The 23,386-nt window shown below is 37.6% G+C and overlaps 1 protein-coding gene across 2 annotated transcripts in view; it reads right to left on the minus strand.

The window, feature by feature from the left end:
• POLQ (DNA polymerase theta) overlaps window positions 1-23,386 on the minus strand; it is a 121,905-nt gene that overhangs the window by 97,433 nt on the left and 1,086 nt on the right. For both annotated transcript variants that reach the window (XM_078453056.2, XM_078453057.2), the window contains exons 2-10: window positions 23,013-23,210; window positions 21,885-22,230; window positions 21,235-21,414; window positions 19,124-19,254; window positions 17,318-17,474; window positions 15,569-15,677; window positions 11,610-11,829; window positions 8,888-9,035; window positions 5,520-5,666 (exon numbers count right to left, since the gene is read on the minus strand). In XM_078453056.2, the coding sequence (XP_078309182.2) occupies window positions 5,520-5,666; window positions 8,888-9,035; window positions 11,610-11,829; window positions 15,569-15,677; window positions 17,318-17,474; window positions 19,124-19,254; window positions 21,235-21,414; window positions 21,885-22,065 (1,273 nt within the window). In that variant the 5' untranslated portion in view covers window positions 22,066-22,230; window positions 23,013-23,210. The remainder of the gene's footprint in view (window positions 1-5,519; window positions 5,667-8,887; window positions 9,036-11,609; window positions 11,830-15,568; window positions 15,678-17,317; window positions 17,475-19,123; window positions 19,255-21,234; window positions 21,415-21,884; window positions 22,231-23,012; window positions 23,211-23,386) is intronic.

Consider the following 23,386-nt stretch of genomic DNA (forward strand, 5'->3'; position numbering starts at 1 on the left):
AGTGAGAGTGGACATCTCTGTCATGTTCCTGATCTCAGGGAGAAAGCTGTCAGTTTTTCCCCATAGAGGATGATATTAGCTGTGGGCTTTACATAAATGGCTTTTTTGATGTTTAAGTATGTTCCTTCTATCCTGACTTTCTCGAGGGTTTTTATTAAGAAAGGATGCTGGGGGCGCCTGGGTGGCGCAGTTGGTTAAGCGTCCGACTTCAGCCAGGTCACGATCTCGCGGTCCGTGAGTTCGAGCCCCACGTCAGGCTCTGGGCTGATGGCTCAGAGCCTGGAGCCTGTTTCCGATTCTGTGTCTCCCTCTCTCTCTGCCCCTCCCCCGTTCATGCTCTGTCTCTCTCTGTCCCAAAAATAAAAAAAAAACAAAAAAAAACGATGAAAAAAAAAAAAAAAGAAAAAAAAAAAAAAGAAAGGATGCTGAATTTTGTCAAATGCTTTTTCTGCATCGATTGATGGGATCATATGGTTCTTATCTTTTCTTTCATTAATGCGATGTATCACATTGATTGACTTGCGAATGTTGAACCAGCCCTACAGCCCAGGAATGAATCCCACTTGATCATGGTGTATAATTCTTTTTATAAGCTATTGAATTCGATTTGCTAGTATCTTATTGAGAATTTTTGCATCCATCCATCATCACCATCAGGGATATTGGCCTGTAGTTCTCTTTTTTTGCTGGGTCTCTGTCTGGTTTAGGAATCAAAGTACTGCTGGCTTCATAGAATGAGTCTGGAAGTTGTCCTTCCCTTTCTAGTTTTTGGAATAGCTTGAGAAGGATAGGTATTATCTCTGCTTTAAATGTCTGGTAGAATTCCCCTGGGAAGTCATCTGGTCCTGGACTCTTACTTGTTGGGAGATTTTTGATAACTGATTCAATTTCTTTGCTGGTTATGGGTCTGTTCAAGTTTTCTATTTCATCCTGATTGAGTTTTGGAAGTGTGTGGGTGTTTAGGAATTTGTCCATTTCTTCCAGGTTGTCCAGTTTATTGGCATATAATTTTTTATAGTATTCCCTGATAATTGCTTGTATTTCTGAGGGATTGGTTGTAATAATTCCATTTTCATTCATGATTTTATCCATTTGGACCATCTCCCTTTTCTTTTTGAGAAGCTTGGCTAGAGGTTTATCAATTTTGTTTATTTTTTCAAAAAACCAACTCTTGGTTTCATTGATCTGCTCTACAGTTCTTTTAGATTCTATATTGTTTATTTTGACTGTGATCTTTATTATTTCTCTTCTGCTGGGTTCGGGGTGTCTTTGCTGTTCTGCTTCTATTTCCTTTAGGTGTGCTGTTAGATTTTGTAATTGGGTTTTTTTTTTTGTTTCTTGAGATAGGCCTGGATTGCAATGTATTTTCCTCTCAGGACTGCTTTTGCTGCATCCCAAAGCGTTTGGATTGTTGTATTTTCATTTTCGTTTGTTTCCATATATTTTTTAATTTCTCTTCTAATTGCCTGGTTGACCCACTCATTCTTTAGTAGGATGTTCTTTAACCTCCATGCTTGTGGAGGTTTTCTAGACTTTTTCTGTGGTTGATTTCAAGCTTCATAGCATTGTCGTCTGAAAATATGCATGGTATGATCTCAATTCTTTTATACTTAAGAAGGGCTGTTTTGTGATCCAGTATGTGATCTATCTTGGAGAATGTTCCATGTGCACTCGAGAAGAAAGTATATTCTGTTGCTTTGGGATGCAGAGTTCTCAATATATCTGTCAAGTCCATCTGATCCAATGTATCATTCAGGACCCCTGTTTCTTTATTGATCCTGTGTCTAGATGATCTATCCATTGTTGTAAGTGAAGTATTAAAGTCCCCTGCAATTACCACATTCTTATCAATAAGGTTGCTTATGTTTGTGAGTAATGGTTTTATATATTTGGGGGCTCCGGTATTCGGCGCATAGACATTTATAATTGTTAGCTCTTCCTGATGGATAGACCCTGTGATTATTATATAATGCTCTTCTTCATCTCTTGTTACAGCCTTTAATTTAAAGTCTAGCTTGTCTGATATAAGTATGGCTACTCCAGCTTTCTTCTGACTTCCAGTAGCATGATAGATAGTCCTCTATCCCCTCACTTTCAATCTGAAGGTGTCCTCAGGTCTAAAACGAGTCTCTTGTAAACAGCAAATAGAAGGGTCTTGTTTTTTTCCATTCCTTTACCTTACGTCTTTTGATTGGAGCATTTAGTCCATTTACATTCAGTGTTATTATAGAAAGATGCGGGTTTAGAGTCATTGTGATGTCTGTAGGTTTCATGCTTGTAGTGATGTCTCTGGTACTTTGTGGTCCTTGCAACATTTCACTCACAGAATCCCCCTTAGGATCTCTTTGTAGGGCTGGTTTAGTGGTGATGAATTCCTTCAGTTTTTGTTTGTTTGGGAAGACGTTTATCTCTCCTTCTATTCTGAATGACAGACTTGCTGGATAAAGGATTCTTGGCTGCATATTTTTTTCTGTTCATCACATTGAAGATTTCCTGCCATTCCTTTCTGGCTTGCCAAGTTTCAGTAGATAGATCTGTCACTAATCTTATCGGTCTCCCTTTATATGTTAGAGTGTGTTTATCCCTAGCTGCTTTCAGAATTTTCTCTTTATCCTTGTATTTTGCCAGTTTCACTATGCTATGTCCTGCAGAAGATTGATTCAAGTTACATCTGAAGGGAGTTCTCTGTGCCTCTTGGATTTCAATGCCTTTTTCCTTCCCCAGATCAGGGAAGTTCTCAGCTATGATTTGTTCAAGTACACCTTCAGCCTCTTTCTCTCTCTCGTCCTCCTCTGGAATTCCTATTATACGGCTATTGTTGTGTTTCATTGCATCATTTAGTTCTCTAATTCTCCCCTCATACTCCTGGATTTTTTTTAATCTCTCTTTTTCTCAGCTTCCTCTTTTTCCATAATTTTATCTTCTAATTCACCTATTCTCTCCTCTGCCTCTTCAATCTGAGCTATGGTCACCTCCATTTTATTTTACACTTCATTTATAGCATTTTTTAGCTCCTCCTGACTGTTTCTTAGTCCCTTGATCTCTATAGCAATAGATTCTCTGCCATCCTCTATACTTTTTTCAAGCCCAACGATTAATTTTATGACTATTATTTTAAATTTATGTTCCGTTATATTGCTTAAATCATTTTTGATCAATTCGTTAGCTGTCGCTACTTCCTGGAGTTTCTTTTGAGGAGAATTCTTCCGTTTTATCATTTTGGATAGTCCCTGGAGTGGCGCAGAACTGCAGGGCACTTCCCTTGTGCTGTCTAGAATAACTTGTGTTGGTGGGCGGGGCCGCAGTCAGACCTGATGTCTGTCCCCAGCCCACAGCTTGGGCCACAGTCAGACTGGTGTGTACCTTATCTTCCCCTCTCCCAGGGGCAGGACTCACTGTGGAGTGGTATGGCCCCTATGGGGGCTACTTGCACACTGCCAGGCTTGTGGTGCTGCTTCTATGGGATCTGGAGTATTAGCCAAGGTGGATCCGCAAGGTGCACAGGGACAGGAGGGGCAGGCTTAGCTCGCTTTGCCATGGGTGGTCCCCTGCGGAAGGGGCCCTGCAGCACCGGGAGGGAGGCAGGCAGACCTGTCGGAGGGATGGATCCACAGAAGCACAGCATTGGGTGTTTGTGCAGTGCAAGCAAGTTCGGTGACAGAAACTGGTTCCCTTTGGGATTTTGGCTGGGGGATGGGAGAGGGAGATGATGCTGGCCAACACCTTTGTTCCCCGCCGAGCTGAGGTCTGTCTTCTGCGGCTCAACACCTCTCCCTCCCGTTGTCCTCTCGCCCTCCCACTCTCCGAGCAGAGCTGTTGACTTATAACATTCCAGATGTTAAGTCCCGCTGGCTGTCAGAACTCAAGCAGTCTGGCCCCTCCACTTTTACAAGCCAGACTCAGGGCTCTGCCTTGCCAGGTGGGCTGCCCCTCCACCCCACCGGCTCCCTCCCGCCAGTCCATGTAGTGCGCACCGCCCCTCCGCCCTTCCTACCCTCTTCCATGGGCCTCTTGTCTACACTTGGCTCTGGAGAATCCATTCTGCTAGACCTCTGGCAGTTTTCTGGGTTATTTAGGCAGATGTGGGTGGAATCTAAGTGATCAGCAGGACGCGATGGGCCCAGCGTCCTCCTACACTGCCATCTTCTCCTGCATTCCCCTCTAGTATACTTCTATCTCATCTTCTAGACCAGGGTGGGCAAACTTTTTCTGTATATATTTTAGGCTTTGCAAGACAGATGGTCTGTGTCAACCCTACCACCGTCAAATGAAAGCAGCCACAGAACAAATGAGCATGACTGTGTTCCAATACAACTTTACGAAAATAAATGGTGTGCTGGATTTGACCAGCAGACTGCAGTTTGTTGACCTCTGTTCTAGAAAATGAACTCACTGAGCATAGAGACATTGCTTATGCATCACACTATCTTCAGGGTCTATCCAACACAGTGGTCAGGCACAGTTTTGACATAAATAAATGCTAAAGAATATATATACAAGTAAATGAAAAAAGTATATACAATATATACTTATCTAGATTATTTTTAATTTTATTTAAAAAATCAAAAGGATTGGGTGCTTGGGTGGCTCAGTTAGTTGAGCGTCAAACTTCGGCTCAGGTCAAGAGTTCACTGTTCATGAGTTCAAGCCCCGTGTTGGGCTCTGTGCTATAGTTCAGAGCCTGGAGCCTACTTCCAATTCTATGTCTCCCTCTCTCTCTACCTCTCCCTTGCTCACTCTGTCCCCCTCTCTCTCTCAAAAAAAAAATAATAATAATAATTTAAAAAATATCAAAAAGATTGAGGTTCTAGTTTATAAATTAAGTAGTGGGTCCACAGGTATTCATTTTATTAATATGCATAAGTTAAATATAATAAAAATATCTTGTATGCTTATATATACACATATATTTTAAAATTTATTTATGTACATGTAATGAAAATTTTAAATAAATTAAAAAGGTTAAATTCCTAATTTTAGGAACTATATATTCTTAATCATATTCTTAGTACATATAATCATGGACAAACCACCCTCTGAAAGAAGTTATTTAGTTCAGTGACTGTATAATCCTTGCAATTTTGACCTGTTTTATTTTTAAACACTTCTAGTGCTCTCAAAATACAATATGACAATTTCTAAAATTAATTTGATTTTGATATATTTGTAAGTATATTTCAATACCCCTTAAGATAAAAGGAAACACTCAGAGTAGCATAAAATTAGGGTAGTAAATACCTGTCTAACCTAAATTTTAAGGAAACAAAATGTAGAAAGGTAACAATTATAGAATTCACTTCTCCAAGGGAACAAAAAAGCCTTTATGTAGTTTTATATACTATACAGATAAGTAAACTAAACGTGTTTTATTCTTGTTTAATCTTGATCACGCAATTTCTTAAAATGAAATCTAAGAGTATTAGACTGACAAGAAATCAAATGCACACAAATATAAATGTGAAGGAATTATGAGGATATTTGGAGGGGGCTTCTTAATAACAGATTACAAATATGGATACCTGCATGATGAAATGCTACTCCCCATGGTATAGTTTTTTGCAATACAGAGTCCAATCCTGAAGGTGAACGTTTTAACTGATCCATCACTTCTAGGAGACTCTTTTGTTCCAGTACCACTGGTGGAAGTTCAGAAGATCTTACCAATCCTGTCACAGAAAAATTATCAACACTGTTCACCTCTGGATAGACCTCCTTAAGTGCTATCTGCCTAAGTCAGGACAGAGCTAAATATCAGGGCAATGGCTCTAAAATTACCATATATAATAATTAGCTGAACATCTTTTAAAAATACTGATGGCTGGCTCTCACTCTTGGCCATTGTGATGTAATAGGATGCAACCTGGACATAAGGAATTTTTAAATCTCCTAGATGATTCTAATGTGCACCAAAGTTTAGAAAGCACTGTAGTAGAGTGAGGCCAAGCCCACAAGAGGGGACAAAGGACCCAGCTAAGGAAGGAGAGGATTACAGATACTACCACTCAGAGCCTAAAAATCAAAATCCTTGCTCATCAGTATACTCTCACACAATAGGCATCCTTGAGTCTCAAGTAGGAGCCCAAGAAATGGCATTCCAAATAGGAAATGGTCATAGAGGAAATGATGGGAGAGAGAGAAAACAAACTTAACAGAACGCCAATAGACTTAATACTGACCAATAATAATTGTAGATTCTCCACTTATAATTCTAGTAACGACAGCCTTTAAATTCTCTGAAAATCATTTTATATACCAGTTTTTGCAAGGATGTGGATCACCTTGTGCATAATTGCCTCCATGCAAAAGTCAGATATATTAAATGGCAAAACAGAAAATTCAGCAGACCATTTGGCATAGGTATAGGTATATAAAATCTAGTTTTAAATAACTGTAAGTGTTTGTATATGGTAGAGAATACTCGGAAATGTCATTTTCTTTGTGAGAAGGCACTAAGCCTTTGAAACCAGCATCACTTGATATCAGACTAAATGTCTTGTTTGAATAAAAAGACTGAAAGGAAGGATGAATAAAAAGCAAATATACAATGTCCCCCTAAAGGTTCAGAAAAATGGAAGTGCCAATGCTCAATAAAAATGATTAAAATGTGTGCAAAAAAAAAAAAAAAAAAAAAATCCTTGCTCAAAGTGTGTCCCATCAACCAGCAGTGTCAGAACCACCTAGGAACCTATTTCTGTGTGACAATTTTTCTAGCCTATTTGCCACTAATGTGGTAATTAATCACATATTACCTTCTGTTTTTGTCTCTCTGTGTAACCTGCTCTCTTAGTAAGCAAGACCTCAACTTTTTTAGGTGTAGGAACTATGTTTTCTTTAAAGAATCTCCCAAACTTTTGGATTTCTGAACTAGCAAATTTCTCATAAGATATATTTTTAATATAGCTTCTATTTCCTAATTAAAAAAATATTTTAGGTAAACTTTTCTTAAAATTTTAAAGACTCAGAGGGGCGCCTAGGTGGCTCAGTTGGCTGGGCATCCAACTTCAGCTCAGGACATGATCTTGTGGTCCGTGAGTTCGAGCCCCACATTGGGCTCCGTGCTGACAGCTCAGAGCATGGAGCCTGCTTTGGATTCTGTGTCTCCCTTTCTCTGGCCCTCCCCCACTCACACTCTGTCTCACTCTCTCTCTCAAAAATAAATAAACATTAAAAAAAAATTGGGGGGCACTGGGTGGCTCAGTCAGTGGAGCGTCCGACTTTGGCTACTGTCATGATCTCACAGTTTGTGAGTTTGAGCCCCATGTTGGGCTCTGTGCTGACAGCTCAGAGCCTGGAACCTGCTTTGGATTCTGTGTCCTCCCTCTCTCTCTGCCCCTAACCCACTCACATTCTGTTTCTGTCTCTCTCAAAAATAAATAAACATTTTAAAAAAAAACTTTTTTTTAATTAAAAAAAAATTTAAAGACTCAGAGAGGCTTGTCAATGTTTTATTATGCTAAGTACAATTAAACATTTTTTTAAACTACCATTGATTGATACCTTTATTTCCGAAGAAAAGTCATTTTAACATAAAAGAAATTAGTAGGGATAATTTCAGAATTTAAACTTCAGCTTTACAAAAAATGTGCTGCCTTGTCTTTACTTTTCTAGTGAAAAGTTCATCATAGCCCAGGCTCCAATTTAAGCACCAGGATTTGGGAACCCTTGTGATAAATCAAAATGACAGAATCTCAAGCAAAGAAGGTAATAATAATATTTCTGGCTATCAAAGGAATTTAAGTTATTATGGTACAACATAAAGAATATAAATGGCATAGTATAGGAAACATCAATCAGGAGGGAAATAAAAGCAGTAGTATAATGTTGGGCTGGAGTCTTCCCAAAATAAACTTCAAGCAAAGTTTACTTGTTAGATCTAAGCTTGAGGTATCTATCACCTATCCTCATGACTGCAGTAGCATAATGAATTCATAAAATATCCTAATATTCTGTGACCAGAACTGGTTGGTCTCTGTCTTCTCTACACCTATCTTGGACCCCAAGGGACCACAGGTTAGCAAAAGTGGTGAGGGAACAGTGCTCATCCTAGAATCAGTAAAATATATACTAATAGTCATAGCTATACACTAAATTATTACTCAGCAATAAAAAAGAATCAGTTTGATAGATTTAACAACCTGGATGAATCTTAAAAATACCATGCTGAAAGAAGCCAAACATAAAACACACAAACATACTATATAATTTCATTTATATGAAATTCTTAGAAAAGTCACAACTAATATAGAGAAACAGAAAGCAGATCAGAGGTTGCCTGGGGCTAACAATAGAGAGGAGATTGATAGCTAAAGAGCAAAGATTACATTTTAGGATGATAAAATGTTCTATATGTTCATTAGAGTAGGGATTAAACAAATGTATACAATTGTTAAAATTCATTAAATTATGTAATTCAAATGGGTACCTTGTATTGTGTATAAATTAAACCTTAATTAAAGCTGCTTTTAAAATACATATGTGTTTATATACATACATATGTATATGTGTGTGATTCTTTCTTAGAGTTTGGAAATATAAAGAGAGAGATGTCTGATTTCTCCAGAAAAATGTGCATATGAAATTTTATATATAATTTAGGAGCTTCAAAGATATCTCTCAAGGCCCATGGACCCCAGATGAAGAATCTTGTATGTTTAGTAGTATGCACCTGTATAAATCCAGTATTACAAAAATCTGAAGGTTAGCCTGAGTGTATGTATACATTGTCTATAATGAGGATAAGGAGAGGAGCATAGTTTTGTAAAGGAGTGTCCAGTGGGCAGGTGGAGGCAATGATCAAAGAGAACTATACTTTATTTATATAATCATTAACATTACTTTTAAGCAAATATACTGAAAATAGAGGCTTTCATTTCCATCAGTAACTTACCCTCAGCTTGATGGTGTAGGTTATAAAACTCACGGGCAATGATATCTGCCAACTTCTCACACCATTTCTTTGATGGACAGAAAAGTAATACTGAATGGTTATCACAAATGGTCTCATAACATAAACTAACAACATGGTCCTCATCTCCCTAAAAAAGAAAGAGAAATAGTCATTTTAGTGGTCTTTCAAAACATTTCACATCAGTTTCAAGTCACTCATTTTGCTTATTGGGGAAGGTTTTTTTCTACTGAAAGGTATAATAAAAACCCGTTACAAAGTCAGTAACAAAGAAAAAGCAAGAGAAAAAAAAAGAAATAAGCTTCCTTATGATGCAAGGTAATTTCAGGTAGAACAAAGTATATGTAAATGTCTAGTAGCCCAGTGAGTTCTCAAAACTGGAAGGTCAGTGTGTTTAACTGGATTAATTCATTCATTCATTCACTTGATGAACAAACATTTACTACATACCAGATACTGTTCTAGGTACTAGAGATAAAGAACAAAGCAGAAAAAAAGCTCTGCCCTCAGAATTTTACTACTCCAGTAAGAAGGGATTGATAATAACAAAAACAAGCTAAGTAAAACGCACAGAATTTTGAAGAGTGCTAAAAATAAAATGGAAAATAGGGACCAGGAAAGGGAGGACATTATAATTTAGATGAGTTAGCCAGGGAAGGTCTCAGAAAGTGACATTTGAGTAAAGGTCCAAAGGTGAAAGAGTAAACCATGCTGATGAGTGGGGGGAAAGCATTCCAGACAGAGAGAACCTGAGGTAGAAGATTCTTGGTATATCATAGAACAGCAATGTGGCTGTGGTGGGAGTGAGAAGGAATGTAGTAGGTGAGCTCAGAGCACTAAGGGGCTGGGGACAGATCACATAGGGCATTATAGGCTACCAAAAAGAGGCTGGCCTTCATTCGAAATGAAACAAGGAAGCATTCCAAGTTTGGGAACATAATGGTTATGTGATCGGATGCTCATTTAAAAAGAAAATTTTTTTAATGTTTTTATTTATTTTGGAGACAGAGAGAGAGTATGAGCAGGGGCGGGGCAGAGAGAGAGGGAGATACAGAATCTGAAGCAGGCTCCAGGCTCTGACCTGTCAGCACAGAGCCCGACACGGGGCTCAAACTCAGAGACTGTGAGATCATGACCTGAGCTGAAGTCAGATGCTCAACCGACTGAGCCACCCAGGCACCCCTCGGATGCTCATTTTAAATAGATCACTAGCTCCTGATTTAAGCATAGACTGAAAGGGAGAAGGTGGGAAATAGAAAGATCAATTTGGAGACTATTTCAATAATCCAAATAAGGGTCAAGTGATTCAAATAGGGTGGAGGCATAGACATAATAATAGAAAGAGATTAATAGGACAGTAAATAAATGTGTTTACATATATATTTCATTGAGGTAACCAAGGCACAGTCTGCTGCAGTTTGGGGTACTGAGCAAAACAACTGAATAAGATTCCATGCCAGGCATACAGAGGCTACAAATGCAGACCTATGAGAGTACTGAAACGTGAATTTACTCCTAGTACCAACTCCAGCTGTTTCAGTACTCAGAGGCACAGCTCTTTATAAAATGTGAAGATGCCCCACTCCACAGATGATGAATCAGTTTTTTAATGTCAGGATTGAAAAATCAGACCTAAAAAAATACTGTGAACTAAAATTTTTTAACTGTATTTATCGGTGTGTGAGGAAATTTATCATTCATCAAACACTTCCTAGATGCCAGTTTTTTAAAACCATACTTCATTCTTACAATAAGTGTTACATCGCATTTTATAGAGGAAGACAGTATGTTCAGAGAGGTTTTGTGATTCAACTAATATCAGTCATATCAAGAATCTCTATGGAATACCAGAAATAGGTCTGACTCCAAAAATGTTTTTCCCCGTTACTATATAATTACTACTTAACAAAAGTTTCATTTTCCACATTAGTATTTAGTAAGTAAACTAAACCATAAGAAAATCTTTTCCCAGTTAAAAAGAAAAATCTACAAAATTAGTTATTACTTATTATTTATATTATTTTCTATTACTTATACTTACTGGAAATGATAATTTTTTTTTAAGTTTGACAGAGTATGAGTGGGGGAGGGGGAGGGACAGAGAGAGAGGAAGAGAGAGAATCTCAAGCAGACCTTGCACCGTGAACAGAGCCTGATGCAGGGCTCAAACCCAGCAACTGTGAGATCATGACCTGAACTGAAACTAAGAGTCGGACGCTTAACCACCTGAGCCACCCAGGTGCCCCACAAAATGATAATCATTTAAATTCAAGGCACAACTACATTTCCTCTCTCACCATCACCACCAGTTATTTAAGATGAAACCAATTAGCTTAATATTAAGTAATCCTTCTGGGGCACCTGGGTGGCTCAGTCGATTGAGCAATCGACTTCGGCTCAGGTCATGATCTTGCGGTTCACAGGTTCGACCTTTGGGCTCTGTGCTGACAGCTTGGAGCCTGCTTTGGATTCTGTGTCTCCCTCTCTCTCTGCCCCTCCCCGATCACACTCTGTCTCTCTCTCTCAAAAATAAATAAAAAAATTTTTTTTAAATAAAAAAAAATATTAATAATCCTTCTGATGGTGATGTAAAGCATATTCAACTACTTTGCAACCACTAACTTATATAACTCAAAAATTGTTAACAACTTGCTAGAAAATGCAATCAAACACTGGGAATACTTATCGAAGAATACTGACTTACCTTTACTTGTAGACGGGGCTGAAATTCCCTCACAAGTTTCATTGAAGAATCATATATAGAATTTCCAATTTTTACTGACTCCAACAGTGGTACAGGACGAAAGTTGGTGTGGTAGAGTTCAGCATTTAACCAGGAAGCCACAAGCTCCAAATTAGGAAGAGTAGCACTCATGCCAACAATCTGCACGGCATTAGACAGAGGACTGGCTAAATCTGTCTGGCTGTAAAAAATAAACGAAAATGATGTTAAAAGACACATAGTATTAATTACAAATAGTGTTGCTAACAATATTTTTGTTCATGTCCTTCAGGACATACACCAAGTCATTTTTAAGGTACACACCTAGAAATAAAATTACTGGGTTATAACTTATCTTCAATTTTATTAATGTCAAACTGGTTTCCAGAGACGGTACCAAAGTATCTCCATAATCCATGTGTGTTTTATTGTTCCACATCTTGTCACCACTTAGTTAAAAAAAAAAAAAAAAAAAGATGCCAATCTTTTTTTTCTTTTTTAATTTATTGTCAAGTTAGCTAACATACAGTGTAGTCTTGGCTTCAGGAGTGGATTCCATGATTCATCACTTACATATAACACCCAGTGCTCATCCCAACATGTACCCCCCTTAATGCCCATCACCCATATTCTCCAACCCCCAAACCCCCATCCCATCAACCCTTAGTTTGTTCTCTGTATTTAAGAGTCTCTTATGGTTTTCCTCCGTTTGTAACTTATTTTTCCTTCCCTTCCCCTATATTCATCTGTTGTGTTTCTCAAATTCCACATATGAGTGAAACCATATGATATCTTTCTCTAACTGACTTATTTCACTTAGCATAATACCCTCCAGTTCCATCCACGTTGGTGCAAATGCCAATCTTTTTAATGTTAGCCATTTTGGAAAGTGTGTGGTAATATCCCCTTGAGGAAGTAGTTTACATTTCCTTGATTAGTAATGGTATTAAGACCATTTCATGTTTATGGACCATTTGGATACCATCTTATAAATGCCTGTTGAAGGTGCTTGCCCATTGACGTATTGGGTTTTTTCTTCTTGATCATAGAAGTGTGTGAATGTTCTAGATAATAACTTTCCTCTTTCAATAAGTTTTGCTCTTGTCTTTATTTATTTCCTTCTACTTTCTGTGGCATTATTTTACTATTCTTTTTCTAAGTTCTTGAGATGAATAATGCATTAATTTTTCAGTCTCTCTTCTTTAATAATATATGCACTTTATACTATCAAGTTCCCTTTAAACTTTAGCTACATTTCAAAAGTTTTGTTAGGAGACATGCCTTCAAACTATCTTCCAATTTCTACTGCGATTACTTTTTTGACCCAAAAATGGGTCAAAATGTTTTTCCCAATTTCCAGTGTGAATTTTCTAGTCATGCCTCTCCTATATTTATTTCTAGTTGAATCCCATTTGTCAGAGAATACATTTTAAGTGACTTAAACCCTTTAAAATATATTGCTTTATGGCTCAGCATTAGTACAAATTTACTATGTTCATTGAAAGGAACATTCTGCTTTTATTTGGTAATTCTTCTACATACATCCATTAGGTCAAATTTGGTAATTGTATTAGTCACATCTTCTATATCCCTACTGCTTTAGGACATAGATGATTATCTCCATGTTTTCTCATATACTGCAAAAGGTGTTAAAATCTCCCTAGACTGAAACATAAGAGCTCCCAGATTGAAAGAATCTATTGAGTACTGAGTACAATGAACAAAAATGGAACACCAAGACACATCAGCATGAAATTTCACAACACTGAGAAATAAAAGGAGCCCTAAAAACTCCCAGAGAGAATTAAAACATTTTATACAAAGGACAAAGGATAAGCATGGCATGGGATTTCTCAACACTAACAAGAAAATGAAGTAATGTCTTAAAAACTCTAAAGTTTTTAAGTAATAAGTAGTAAGTAAGTAGTAAGTAGTAACTTAAGTAAGTAACTTAAGTAGTAAGTAAGTTTTTAATGAAGTAATGTCTTAAAAACTCTAAAGGAAATCTTGACTTTTATACCTGGACAATCTATGAGATAGCTATAAAACATTTCAGACATGAAAATTTTCAAAAAAAATCACATGCGTAATAGCCTGTAAACTAAAATAAAGTGGATTTTCCTGAAAGATGTCCTCACCAAAATGAGGAAAACATAAATTATCCAAAAAAAGGGGTGCTCTGATTCAAGCAAAAAGTAATAGGAATGAATGATAATGATAAAGAAAGATCCTAAAATAAGTGCTGTGCAGCACATACATATGTAGTTTACCCACCTATCCAGATTGGAACAGTTCAGAAGGCTTTTGGAGAAACTTCAAGAAGATGAATTTGGTATAATAGCAAATGTGTTAAAACATATTGGATGAAAATTTACATAAGTGGGAAAGAGGCTGGAGGTCAATCAGTGATAAGGACATAGAAAACCAAACCATTAGGGTGCCCGGGTGGCTCAGTCGGTTGAGCGTCCCACTCTTGATTTCAGTTCAGGTCATAATCCCAGGACTGTGGGATGGAGTCCTGCATCAGATTCCATGCTGAGCATGGAGTCTGCTTAAGATTCCCTCTCTCCCTCCCTCTCCTCTTCTCTCCAGTTCACACACTCACATAATAAATACAAAATAAAAGAAAAACAACAACAACAAAACACAGGCCATCAAACAAATAAACAAAAAAAACATTTATCAATTTCAGAGAAAATAAAACATTATTTAGAAAGTAAAAGTAGTCACAATATATACTACATGGCTCAGTTGGCAATGGCATGTATAGTCCTAACAGCATAACACTAAATATTGATCTGAGCAAAATTATGACATAACAGTATTTGGAGAATGGGAAGGTGATGAGAAGACAGAGACTGTGGGGTGGAGGGGAGGTGATGGGAGACTCGGTTGGGTAAGTAAAGAATATAAAAAAGAGCTAGGATTTGAAGGGGCACATGTACCCCAATGTTTATAATAGCACTATCAACAATAGCCAAATTATGGAAAGACCCCAAATGTCCATCGACCGACAAATGAATAAAAAAGATGTGTTATATATATATACAATGGAATATTACTTGGTGATCAAAAAGAATGAAATCTTGCCATTTACAACAACAGTATGCTAAATGAAATAAATCAGGCAGAAAAAAAAACTATCATATGATTTCACTCATATGTAGGATTTAAGAAACAAAACAGATGAACATAGGGGAAGGAAGGAAAAATAAGATAAAAATAGGGAGGCAAACCATAAGAGACTCTTAAATACAGAAAACAAACTGAAGGTTGCTGGAGGGGAGGTAGGTCGGGAGACGGGCTAAATGGGTAACGGGCATTAAGGAGGGCACTTGTTGGAATGAGCACTGGGGGTTATATATAAGTGATGAATCACTAAATTCTATTTCTGAAACCATTCTTATACTATATGTTAACTAACTTGGATTTAAAGAAAAGTAAAAAATAAATACATACATACATACTGAAATGAGAAAAAAAGAGCTAGATCTTCATCTTCCACAGTAAGTAATCAATATAAACTGTAAAACTAAAAACTCAAGTGGTTACATTTAGAGATAACACTATAAATAATTGTTTTTAAAGCTATGAGAGTTGAAAGTAGTTACCTCTGGTAAGTGGAGGATGAAGAAATGTTATTTTTCAAAATTAGCTTTGACTACTTAAATACAATGAATGTATAACTGACAAATACAAAAACTGGATTTTTAAAATTTTATCATAAAAATGGTGAGTAGTCAGAAATTTTTAAATGTTTACAAAATAAAATCACTCTCAGTCTTATGTACTTCTTTTGGAATAAAAACTAACTGCTATACATGAGTTTGTTCTAAATAGGCACTATTCTACTTCTTTAATTTATTTAATTCATACCTATTTTGCAGACCCTTTCTCAACATTGCTAGAATATCAGGAACTCAGTTATTTCAGGTACTTACCAAGATGCTGACTTATGAGTAATATAGCAAATCTTAGTCAGCAAAAGTTCCAGCAGATACCCTCGGTGAGAGTCTCCCAGCATATGCAATTCATCCACAACCACCATTCCTAGATTTTACAAAATTTCACAATTTCAAGAAAAATTTTAAAAGACCCAATATCTTATACAGTAAGTAGCTGTCGTTACTATAATATATTGCAGGTGATACAAATTTCTAACCCTAACACAAAAATTAGATTTCACATAGTAGATGATCCTTTTTCAAGATATTTCAGGCATCATAAGTGGTCCTACTATAAGTATTCTGGATCTAAAAATCAATGATTAGCTAAATCAGGGCTAACTCAGAGAAAACTGCCTCTTATTACTCAGACACTTCTTTATTGGCAACCTTGTAGAAATGTATGTACAATGAGACATCAAATACATTTATGACAGTTATTCAGTGTATTGACTTTTCTATGGGGGAAAACAGCCAGGGCAACCATACTGATGTTAGGAAGTTGCTTAGAAAAACAAGATCAGATCAAGAAGAAAGAAGTGATTTTAAGAGATGTTTTTGTTGGAAGTGATAGGCTAGTGAATCACCCTACTACAAAACATAAATATGACCGTAATTCCCTTCTCCACTACTTAGTGAATTAAACCAGTCTGTGCACTTGGAATAGTGCTCAAGAATAATTGAAAATTTACTATCAACCAACACCTCCTTTAAAGGTCATCATGTCATGGTTTTCACAGGCGGTGGTATCCTCCCTACAAATCTTGCCCACCAAAATCAAGATCTTTCAGGTCTATTTCCTAATGGCATGATGTTCCTTTTCCTCATTGGTAAGCTATCTCAAAATCATATGGCATGATAAGTTATTTCAACATTTATTCACTCACTCATTCAAAAAATATTTATTCTCCCTAGTGTGCCAGGCACTGTGCTCAATATATTAGATATAAGACTTAATAAGATTCTATTGCAATCCTCAACGTATTTATAATCCAATTGGATCACAAGTAATAAGACAATTCTGATACAAATTGGTGAATGTGATTTCTCTAAGCTTTATAGAGCAGAGCCATGTCTTATTAATCTTTGATTTCACTCCTCACTCCTAACCTACTCCTACTTTACCATTTAAGTTCACCAGGTTCTCAATGAATGGCTAACTGATATTCCTGCTGCTTCTGTTGCTGCTACAACCATTCTCTTCCTGTTGCTATCTCTACATAGACTTTCCTAAGAGGTTATTAAAGAAAAAAAAAAGTATTAAGATAGAAAATCTTCCTAGAGTCCTAAGTTCAAATACAGTATCAGCTTCTATAGCTCCCTACAATTTCCCTGCTAAATGGTAGCCTCTGAGAAGAGGTCAAATCTAGATATCTTAGCATTAGAACATGATAATGAATATACATACACAGTAACTGTGGATATGACAGAACCAGTCCCAGCATGCTTCCTTCTATTCTTGGTAAAGTTTAGACAGAAGAAAAATAATGAGAAATGACTTGAGGGCTCAAGGATATCCTCTATGTTTTGTAAAGTATATACAAGGAAATAGTCAATTAACAGCAGCAGGACACAATTTTTTTTTTTAAACAGAGTTCCTAACATTACAGATGCCAATTCTCAACTTCAGAAATAGATGACAGACAGTAAGAAAAAACATGGGACACGTAGAAATCACAAAAGCTCCACTCCATTCCAACAAAAAATAGCAACAGAAAGTATTTGCTTATTTCCTACTTTTCTTACCTAATAGGTCCATCTTATTTTCCTCTATAAGGCGATTGATTAGACCATTGGCTCTCTCAATGGTGCAGACAGCAATATCCAAGGAAGAGAAATGCCTTGTGGGGGAGGCGCTGCCCATATAACCGTCCACATTTATTCCTACTTCCTGAAACAGACTCTGAATTGAGTAAAAAGGAACAATACAGGTAAAAATATTTAAAATTCATGAATTGTAGATTGGTTCTATTCCACGACACAGACATAAGTATCAAAAGATATTTATTAGATTACTGTTGGTTGTTCCTAGCCAGGATACACTGGTTCTTTTTAGAATCATATACTAAAAATATGAAGTTTAGAACTGACAAAACTCAGAACAGAGATTTTCTGTTAAGACAAAGCCAAATAAAATTAAGTATGCCATTTTAATGATAGTATTAAAGCAGCATTTCCTAGAACTATTTATAGAAATTAAAATTGGGGGAAAAAAACTACCTTAAGCACTAAATTTTTATTCTAAAAACATGCAAGATACTAGGTCTTTTTTTAAACACTAATGTAACACTTTAAGAAACAAATTTATACTTCATGAAAAAAATATTCTTACTATACCACTAATTTCTTATACAATGGAAGTTTTCAAAAGTCAAATGCAGTGGGACTTTGATGTTAATTTTCTTTTAGTTTAAATTGTAACTAACATACCTTCTTAATAAAAAGGATCCTTTCATCATTTTGTTACTTTGGTCTAAGTTGAGAGGATGTGGGACCAGCTTTGTTGGCTATTTGGCCTCTGAAATAACTGTTAAAAAGATTTATAGAACCACTGAATTTGAGAGCTGTTCATTCAATAAAATGTTTGAGTGTTTATTGAGTTAACCCATAGTTTGAGGGTTAACATCCTCATTTTAAGAATGAAAATACTGATGCCCAGGAGATTATGTGCCTGGTCTGAAAACTTAGTTAATGGCAAAACTGGGACTAGAATCCAGATTTTCTGGACCACCAGTACAATAGTCTTGCCATTCCAACACGGCATTTTTTCACTGCAGAAATCACAATAGTAACTTTATTCTACTTAATGAAACACTGTATTTGTAAAAATGGCTTAAAAACCAGTGAGTATCATACAAATAAAAAACATTACTCACTTTTGCAGAATAGAACAGACCACAGGCTTGAAGTGGTATATGATTCTACCTAAGCACCAATGGATTTTGTTCTTCTTGCCTTAAATATTCCCGAACGGCTCTCAGGATAGGATATGTTTCTGTAAATACCCTTTCCTTTCCACGTTTCTCTCTAATCCTACTATTCAGCTAAAATGCTGATTTTTAATTTATGACTCAATCAGCATGAGTATTATGTTTACTTCCTAAGGGAAAGTTTATAAATTTTAACACAATTTCCAATCATTCTTTTGATTTGATGACCCTTTCTCTTTTATGCAATATTTTTAAAGTTTCTCTTTGGGGCGCCTGGGTGGCTCAGTCGGTTGAGCGTCTGACTTCAGCTCAGGTCATAATCTCGCAGTTTGTGAATTCAAGCCCCGCATCGGGCTCTGTGCTGATAGCTCAGAGCCTGAAGCCTGCTTCGCATTCTGTGTCTCCCCATCTCTCTGCCCCTTCCCTGCTCATACTCAGTGTCTCTCTGTCTCTCAATAATAAATAAATGTTAAAAAAAATTATTTTTTAATAAAAAAAAAGTTTCTCTTCATAAATGGTCAACTTTCAAAGCAACACTGGGATGCAATAAAAGAAACTTATTATTAACACAGCCCCAATAACAGGTCTTATCACAATAATGTTCTTAGTACAAGAACATTACCTGGAGATAGTATTTCTTCTCTTTAGCCACAGAGACAAAGGGCAAAATAAACAAAGCTTTCTTCCGCATTTCCAAAACCCTCTTCAACATAAGTAGTTCAGCAACAAGAGTCTTTCCAGCACTTGTCGGAGCTAAAACATATTATTCCATAAGGTTATCATAAAGAGAAGTAATATTTGACATACTGCACAAATAAATGTTTTAAACCACATCCAGTAACTACAGGGCCTAAGACTAACCTATCATTAAGGCCCCTACTAGCATTTGAAAACTTTATATGCTTAAACCCCACTGACTTCAAACCAGGGTTCTAGATAGCCTCACACAGAAGAGAATTATTAAACAAATCCTTTTTGGAACAATAAATGATGAATATTGAGTCCCTAGTTTGTATCTAAAGATCCTTTAAGTACTGAATGGTTAAAAGCCCTGCTTTGAGGAAGGAGATAAACAACTTTAATATATTGTGATAGGAACTATGATAGAAGCTGAGAGAGAAGAGCTGTAACAAAGTTTATGGGAAGGAAATAGAAGTTATGAGAAGACAATGGAAGAGGAAAGGAATGTCAAGCAAAAGAAACAGCATGTTCAAAGGCCTGGAGGAAAACCTGGTGAATTCAGATGACAGTAATTTAGTAAGCCTGAAATAAAATCAGTAGGAGTAAGAGAAGATAAATGAATGTGCCACATGAAAAAGAATTTTATAATCCCACCACATAAGGACTTTAGAATTTATCCTGAAAGCAACACAGAATGATGAGTTTCATAAAAAGGAGTGGCAAGATCATGCACTTTATAAAGACCACTTTGGGTGCAGAGGCAGAACAAAACCAGAGAGAAAAGATAAACTAGTTATAAGGCTACTCCATAATCTAGAAGATGATAGCATAATCTACAAGAGAGAGGATAATAAGCTAGGTTATGTACCTAAAAACAGAGAGTAGTCAGAATCAAGCTATTTGGGATAATACACACTGGACTTGGTAATTAATTGATATAAGTTGGTGACCAGAGATATGAATGACACTCAAGTTTTGGTTTAAGCAGTAGAAATGGTCAGGCCATTCTACCACTGTCACCAGTTAGCATTTATTGTGTACCTTCTACATGCCAAGAACTCTTCTAAGCATTCTCTCATGCTTTCTATTAATATGCTCTCTATTAATTGCCACAGGCGGCAAGTGTTAGTTTTCAAACCCAACCAATCTGATTCCACACTCTGAACTTATTTCTAATGATAACTCTGTATTTGCTGCAGCCATAAGGAAAAACCTGGATCACTCAACTTCAGAGAAAACTGATACAAAGAAAGTGCATCTTACCAAGTAAGTTCTAAAGTCAGCACAGTAAAAAAATTAAGTAGTATGAATGCCAGAGTTGCTCTTGAAAGCCTATATATATCTTCTATAAAGCAAATTACACGCAGTTTTGTGTATGCAACCCTGTAAAGCGAGTCAATTTATAAATAAATAATGTATAATGTTCATACACCGTAAGGCAACTGAGATCAACGGAGCAGGGGCAGGGGCCGGGGCGGGGTGGGGGGCAGGGAGAACATATTTACATTTCCCTTGCACACTCATCCTGGGACATGTTTGTTGAGAGGAATGGCAAGCAGAACAGCTCTCCTCAAATTGTCTGCTTTTGGGGGCACCCGCGTGGCTCAATCTGTTGAGCGTCCGACTATGGCTCAGGTCATGATCTTGCAGTTTCTGAGTTCAGCCCCACATCAGGCTCTGTGCTGACAGTTCAGAGCCTGGAGCCTGCTTCGGATTCTGTGTCTCATTCTCTCTCAAGCCCCTCCCCCACTTGTGCTTTGTCTCTGTCTCTCCAAAAGCAATGTAAAAAAAAAATTTTAATTGTCTGCTTTTTTGCTCTCTACCAACCACCAATATAATGGAATTTGCATAATTTAAGTATGTATATGAGACTCCACTTTTCATATTTTAAGACTTAAGACTTTCTCTAGTTATAAATCACTGTTTCATTCACTTTTTAAAACTACCTCATAACTACTACCTTTTAACTACTTCATAACCACCTCAATAGAGTATCCTTTACATTCATGTCTTTAAAGTAATAAAGAAATTAATTTGCACAAATTTTAATACCTGAATAGACTAAATTCTTTCCTTCCAGGACTTGTCCAAGCAAAAGGCACTCTGCCTGCCACTCAAACATCTTTTTTACACCAAAACTGTGATATTTCTCCAGAACCGCTGCAGGAAGTCCCCAGTTTGCCAAGAGCAACTTGTCCATGTGATCGTCAGAAACTGTCTGCTTGCATTCCCCTTTCAGGAAAGAAAAAAGTAATTAAGAGTTGAATCTAATTCTAATATATGACTTCAGTAGTCCTCCACCGTGTTTTGGAATCCCTGTGTGTTGGAGTGAGGCTATATAGAGCATATCCTGACATAAAGCATTTTCCCATATAAGGATCTGTAAGGAGTCCTGGGCACTATTAGGCGTTGAGCCTCCCACAGATGATTAGACTGGCCACTAGGAAGTTGTTTCTGTAAAGGTCGAATGACCCACAAACCACTTGAATATTATCACGAGGCTGTTGCCCAATATGCACGTCCATGTCCTAACAGAAAGTGACCTTCCACACCAGTCAGGAGTCACAAACTGAGAAAGGGAGTAGAAGCCTAGCAGGCTGTGCAAACAAGCAAGCTCTGTGCTGTAATTACGTACACCTTCTGACACGTGGCTGGGCAGAGCTGCCCACCTCACCCGCCGCCCCCAGAGGGCCCGAGAGTACCTGCAGCTGCTGCTGGCGGGCGACCGAGGTCCTTCAAGCAGCGCCCCAGGCCTGGGGGAGGACTCAGCACCGGCCCTGAGGGGAGCAGGGGGCTGTCATTACTGTCACAGCAGCTTCCCGAGAAGGAGTACGAGCCTGATGCTGAACGTCGCCGTTTCCCACTCCAGCGCGGAAGATTCATCGCGAACTCTTCTTTGCCATTCAGGGAAAGCCACAGTCCCAGCGTCTTCCCACACGGTAGAAACAGGGCCTGATGACAGGTGTAGTCACCATCTTCCCGCCACGGTTTTCAAACAGACCTCCCAACCCGCGCCGGAACCATAGAGTTCTCAGTGGTGAGAGTATCCTGAAAAACCATAGAATCGTGGGGAAGGAGCGTCTCTCAGTGGTGTCCTAGACCTCCAGTCTCTAACCTTTGTGGGTTAGGGTCAGAGAAGCTAAACTGGGCCTGGTTGGGGGGCGGGGAGGGGGGAGACTCGGTATATATAACCTGCACTTATAATCGGGTTAGCCTAAGCACTTTTTTGGGTCCATTTCTGATTTGAATAGCAAGATTTACTAACTTCAAAAAGTGAGTTGCCCTTTATAGGTAGATCAGGGAAATAACTCTTCTTAAAGTGTTGTATTAAAAAATTATAGCAGATTATGTGTGCAAAATATTATACAAGTGAAACCTCGGATTTCTAGTGGAGCATAATCAGCCGCTCTCGTAGTGTATGATGGTGTGGCAGAGGCTATTTCTGCAGTTCCTGCTGTGGCCATCACACTCTGACGAATACGTGACGGCGAGTCGGGGACTGCTGGCAGACCCCTTCGAAGTCTGTATTAACGCTGCAAAGAATGGGCTCTGAATGTGCCTGGGTGATCATTCTAAGCCAAGAGCTTGTTGATGGACCTGTGCTCTACCTTTTGGCAAGGTAGAAGCAAACGCATTCTGGACGTAAACTGTGGCTAGTTAATTACCTAGTTGCATAATTAGTTTCACCAAGCAAATCTAGTAGGAGAAAGGCCTGTCCTTAAGAGGCTGCGCTATTCTATAGCACTAACGATCTCAAAAGGGCTGGTCCAGTAGAAAAGATTGGTTAGACGCCTGGAAAATAGGCACTTTAGAATTCTATGAAAACCTACCTTATTAAAAAATGTTTTTTAATGACAATATTCTAAAGTTCCACAAGATGGAGACATTACTCCACGAAGGAAACATTTTTCCTCGTTCTCTTTTATGCAAGTTCCCTGGATTCATTCTCTCAACCATTTATTGAGTACCTTCTGTGTATGTGGCAGGGAAAAGGCAGGAAATGGTTCCTGCTCTCAAAGAGAAAGAGCCTAGAGAAAGAGACAGACATTAAACAAATTATTAATTTTAAGTTGTACTAATGTTCAGGCAGAAATGAGCAGTGTTATCAAAGAAGTAGAAAGAATCCTAATTTACATTGTAGTCATGGAAGAACTTTATGAAATGTCCTATAGCATAGAGGTCAAGAGTGCGATTCTGGAGCCAA

This window comes from Panthera onca, chromosome C2 (assembly GCF_046562875.1).
Source record: "Panthera onca isolate mPanOnc1 chromosome C2, mPanOnc1 haplotype 2, whole genome shotgun sequence".
In the NCBI taxonomy this organism is placed as follows: Eukaryota; Metazoa; Chordata; class Mammalia; order Carnivora; family Felidae; genus Panthera; species Panthera onca.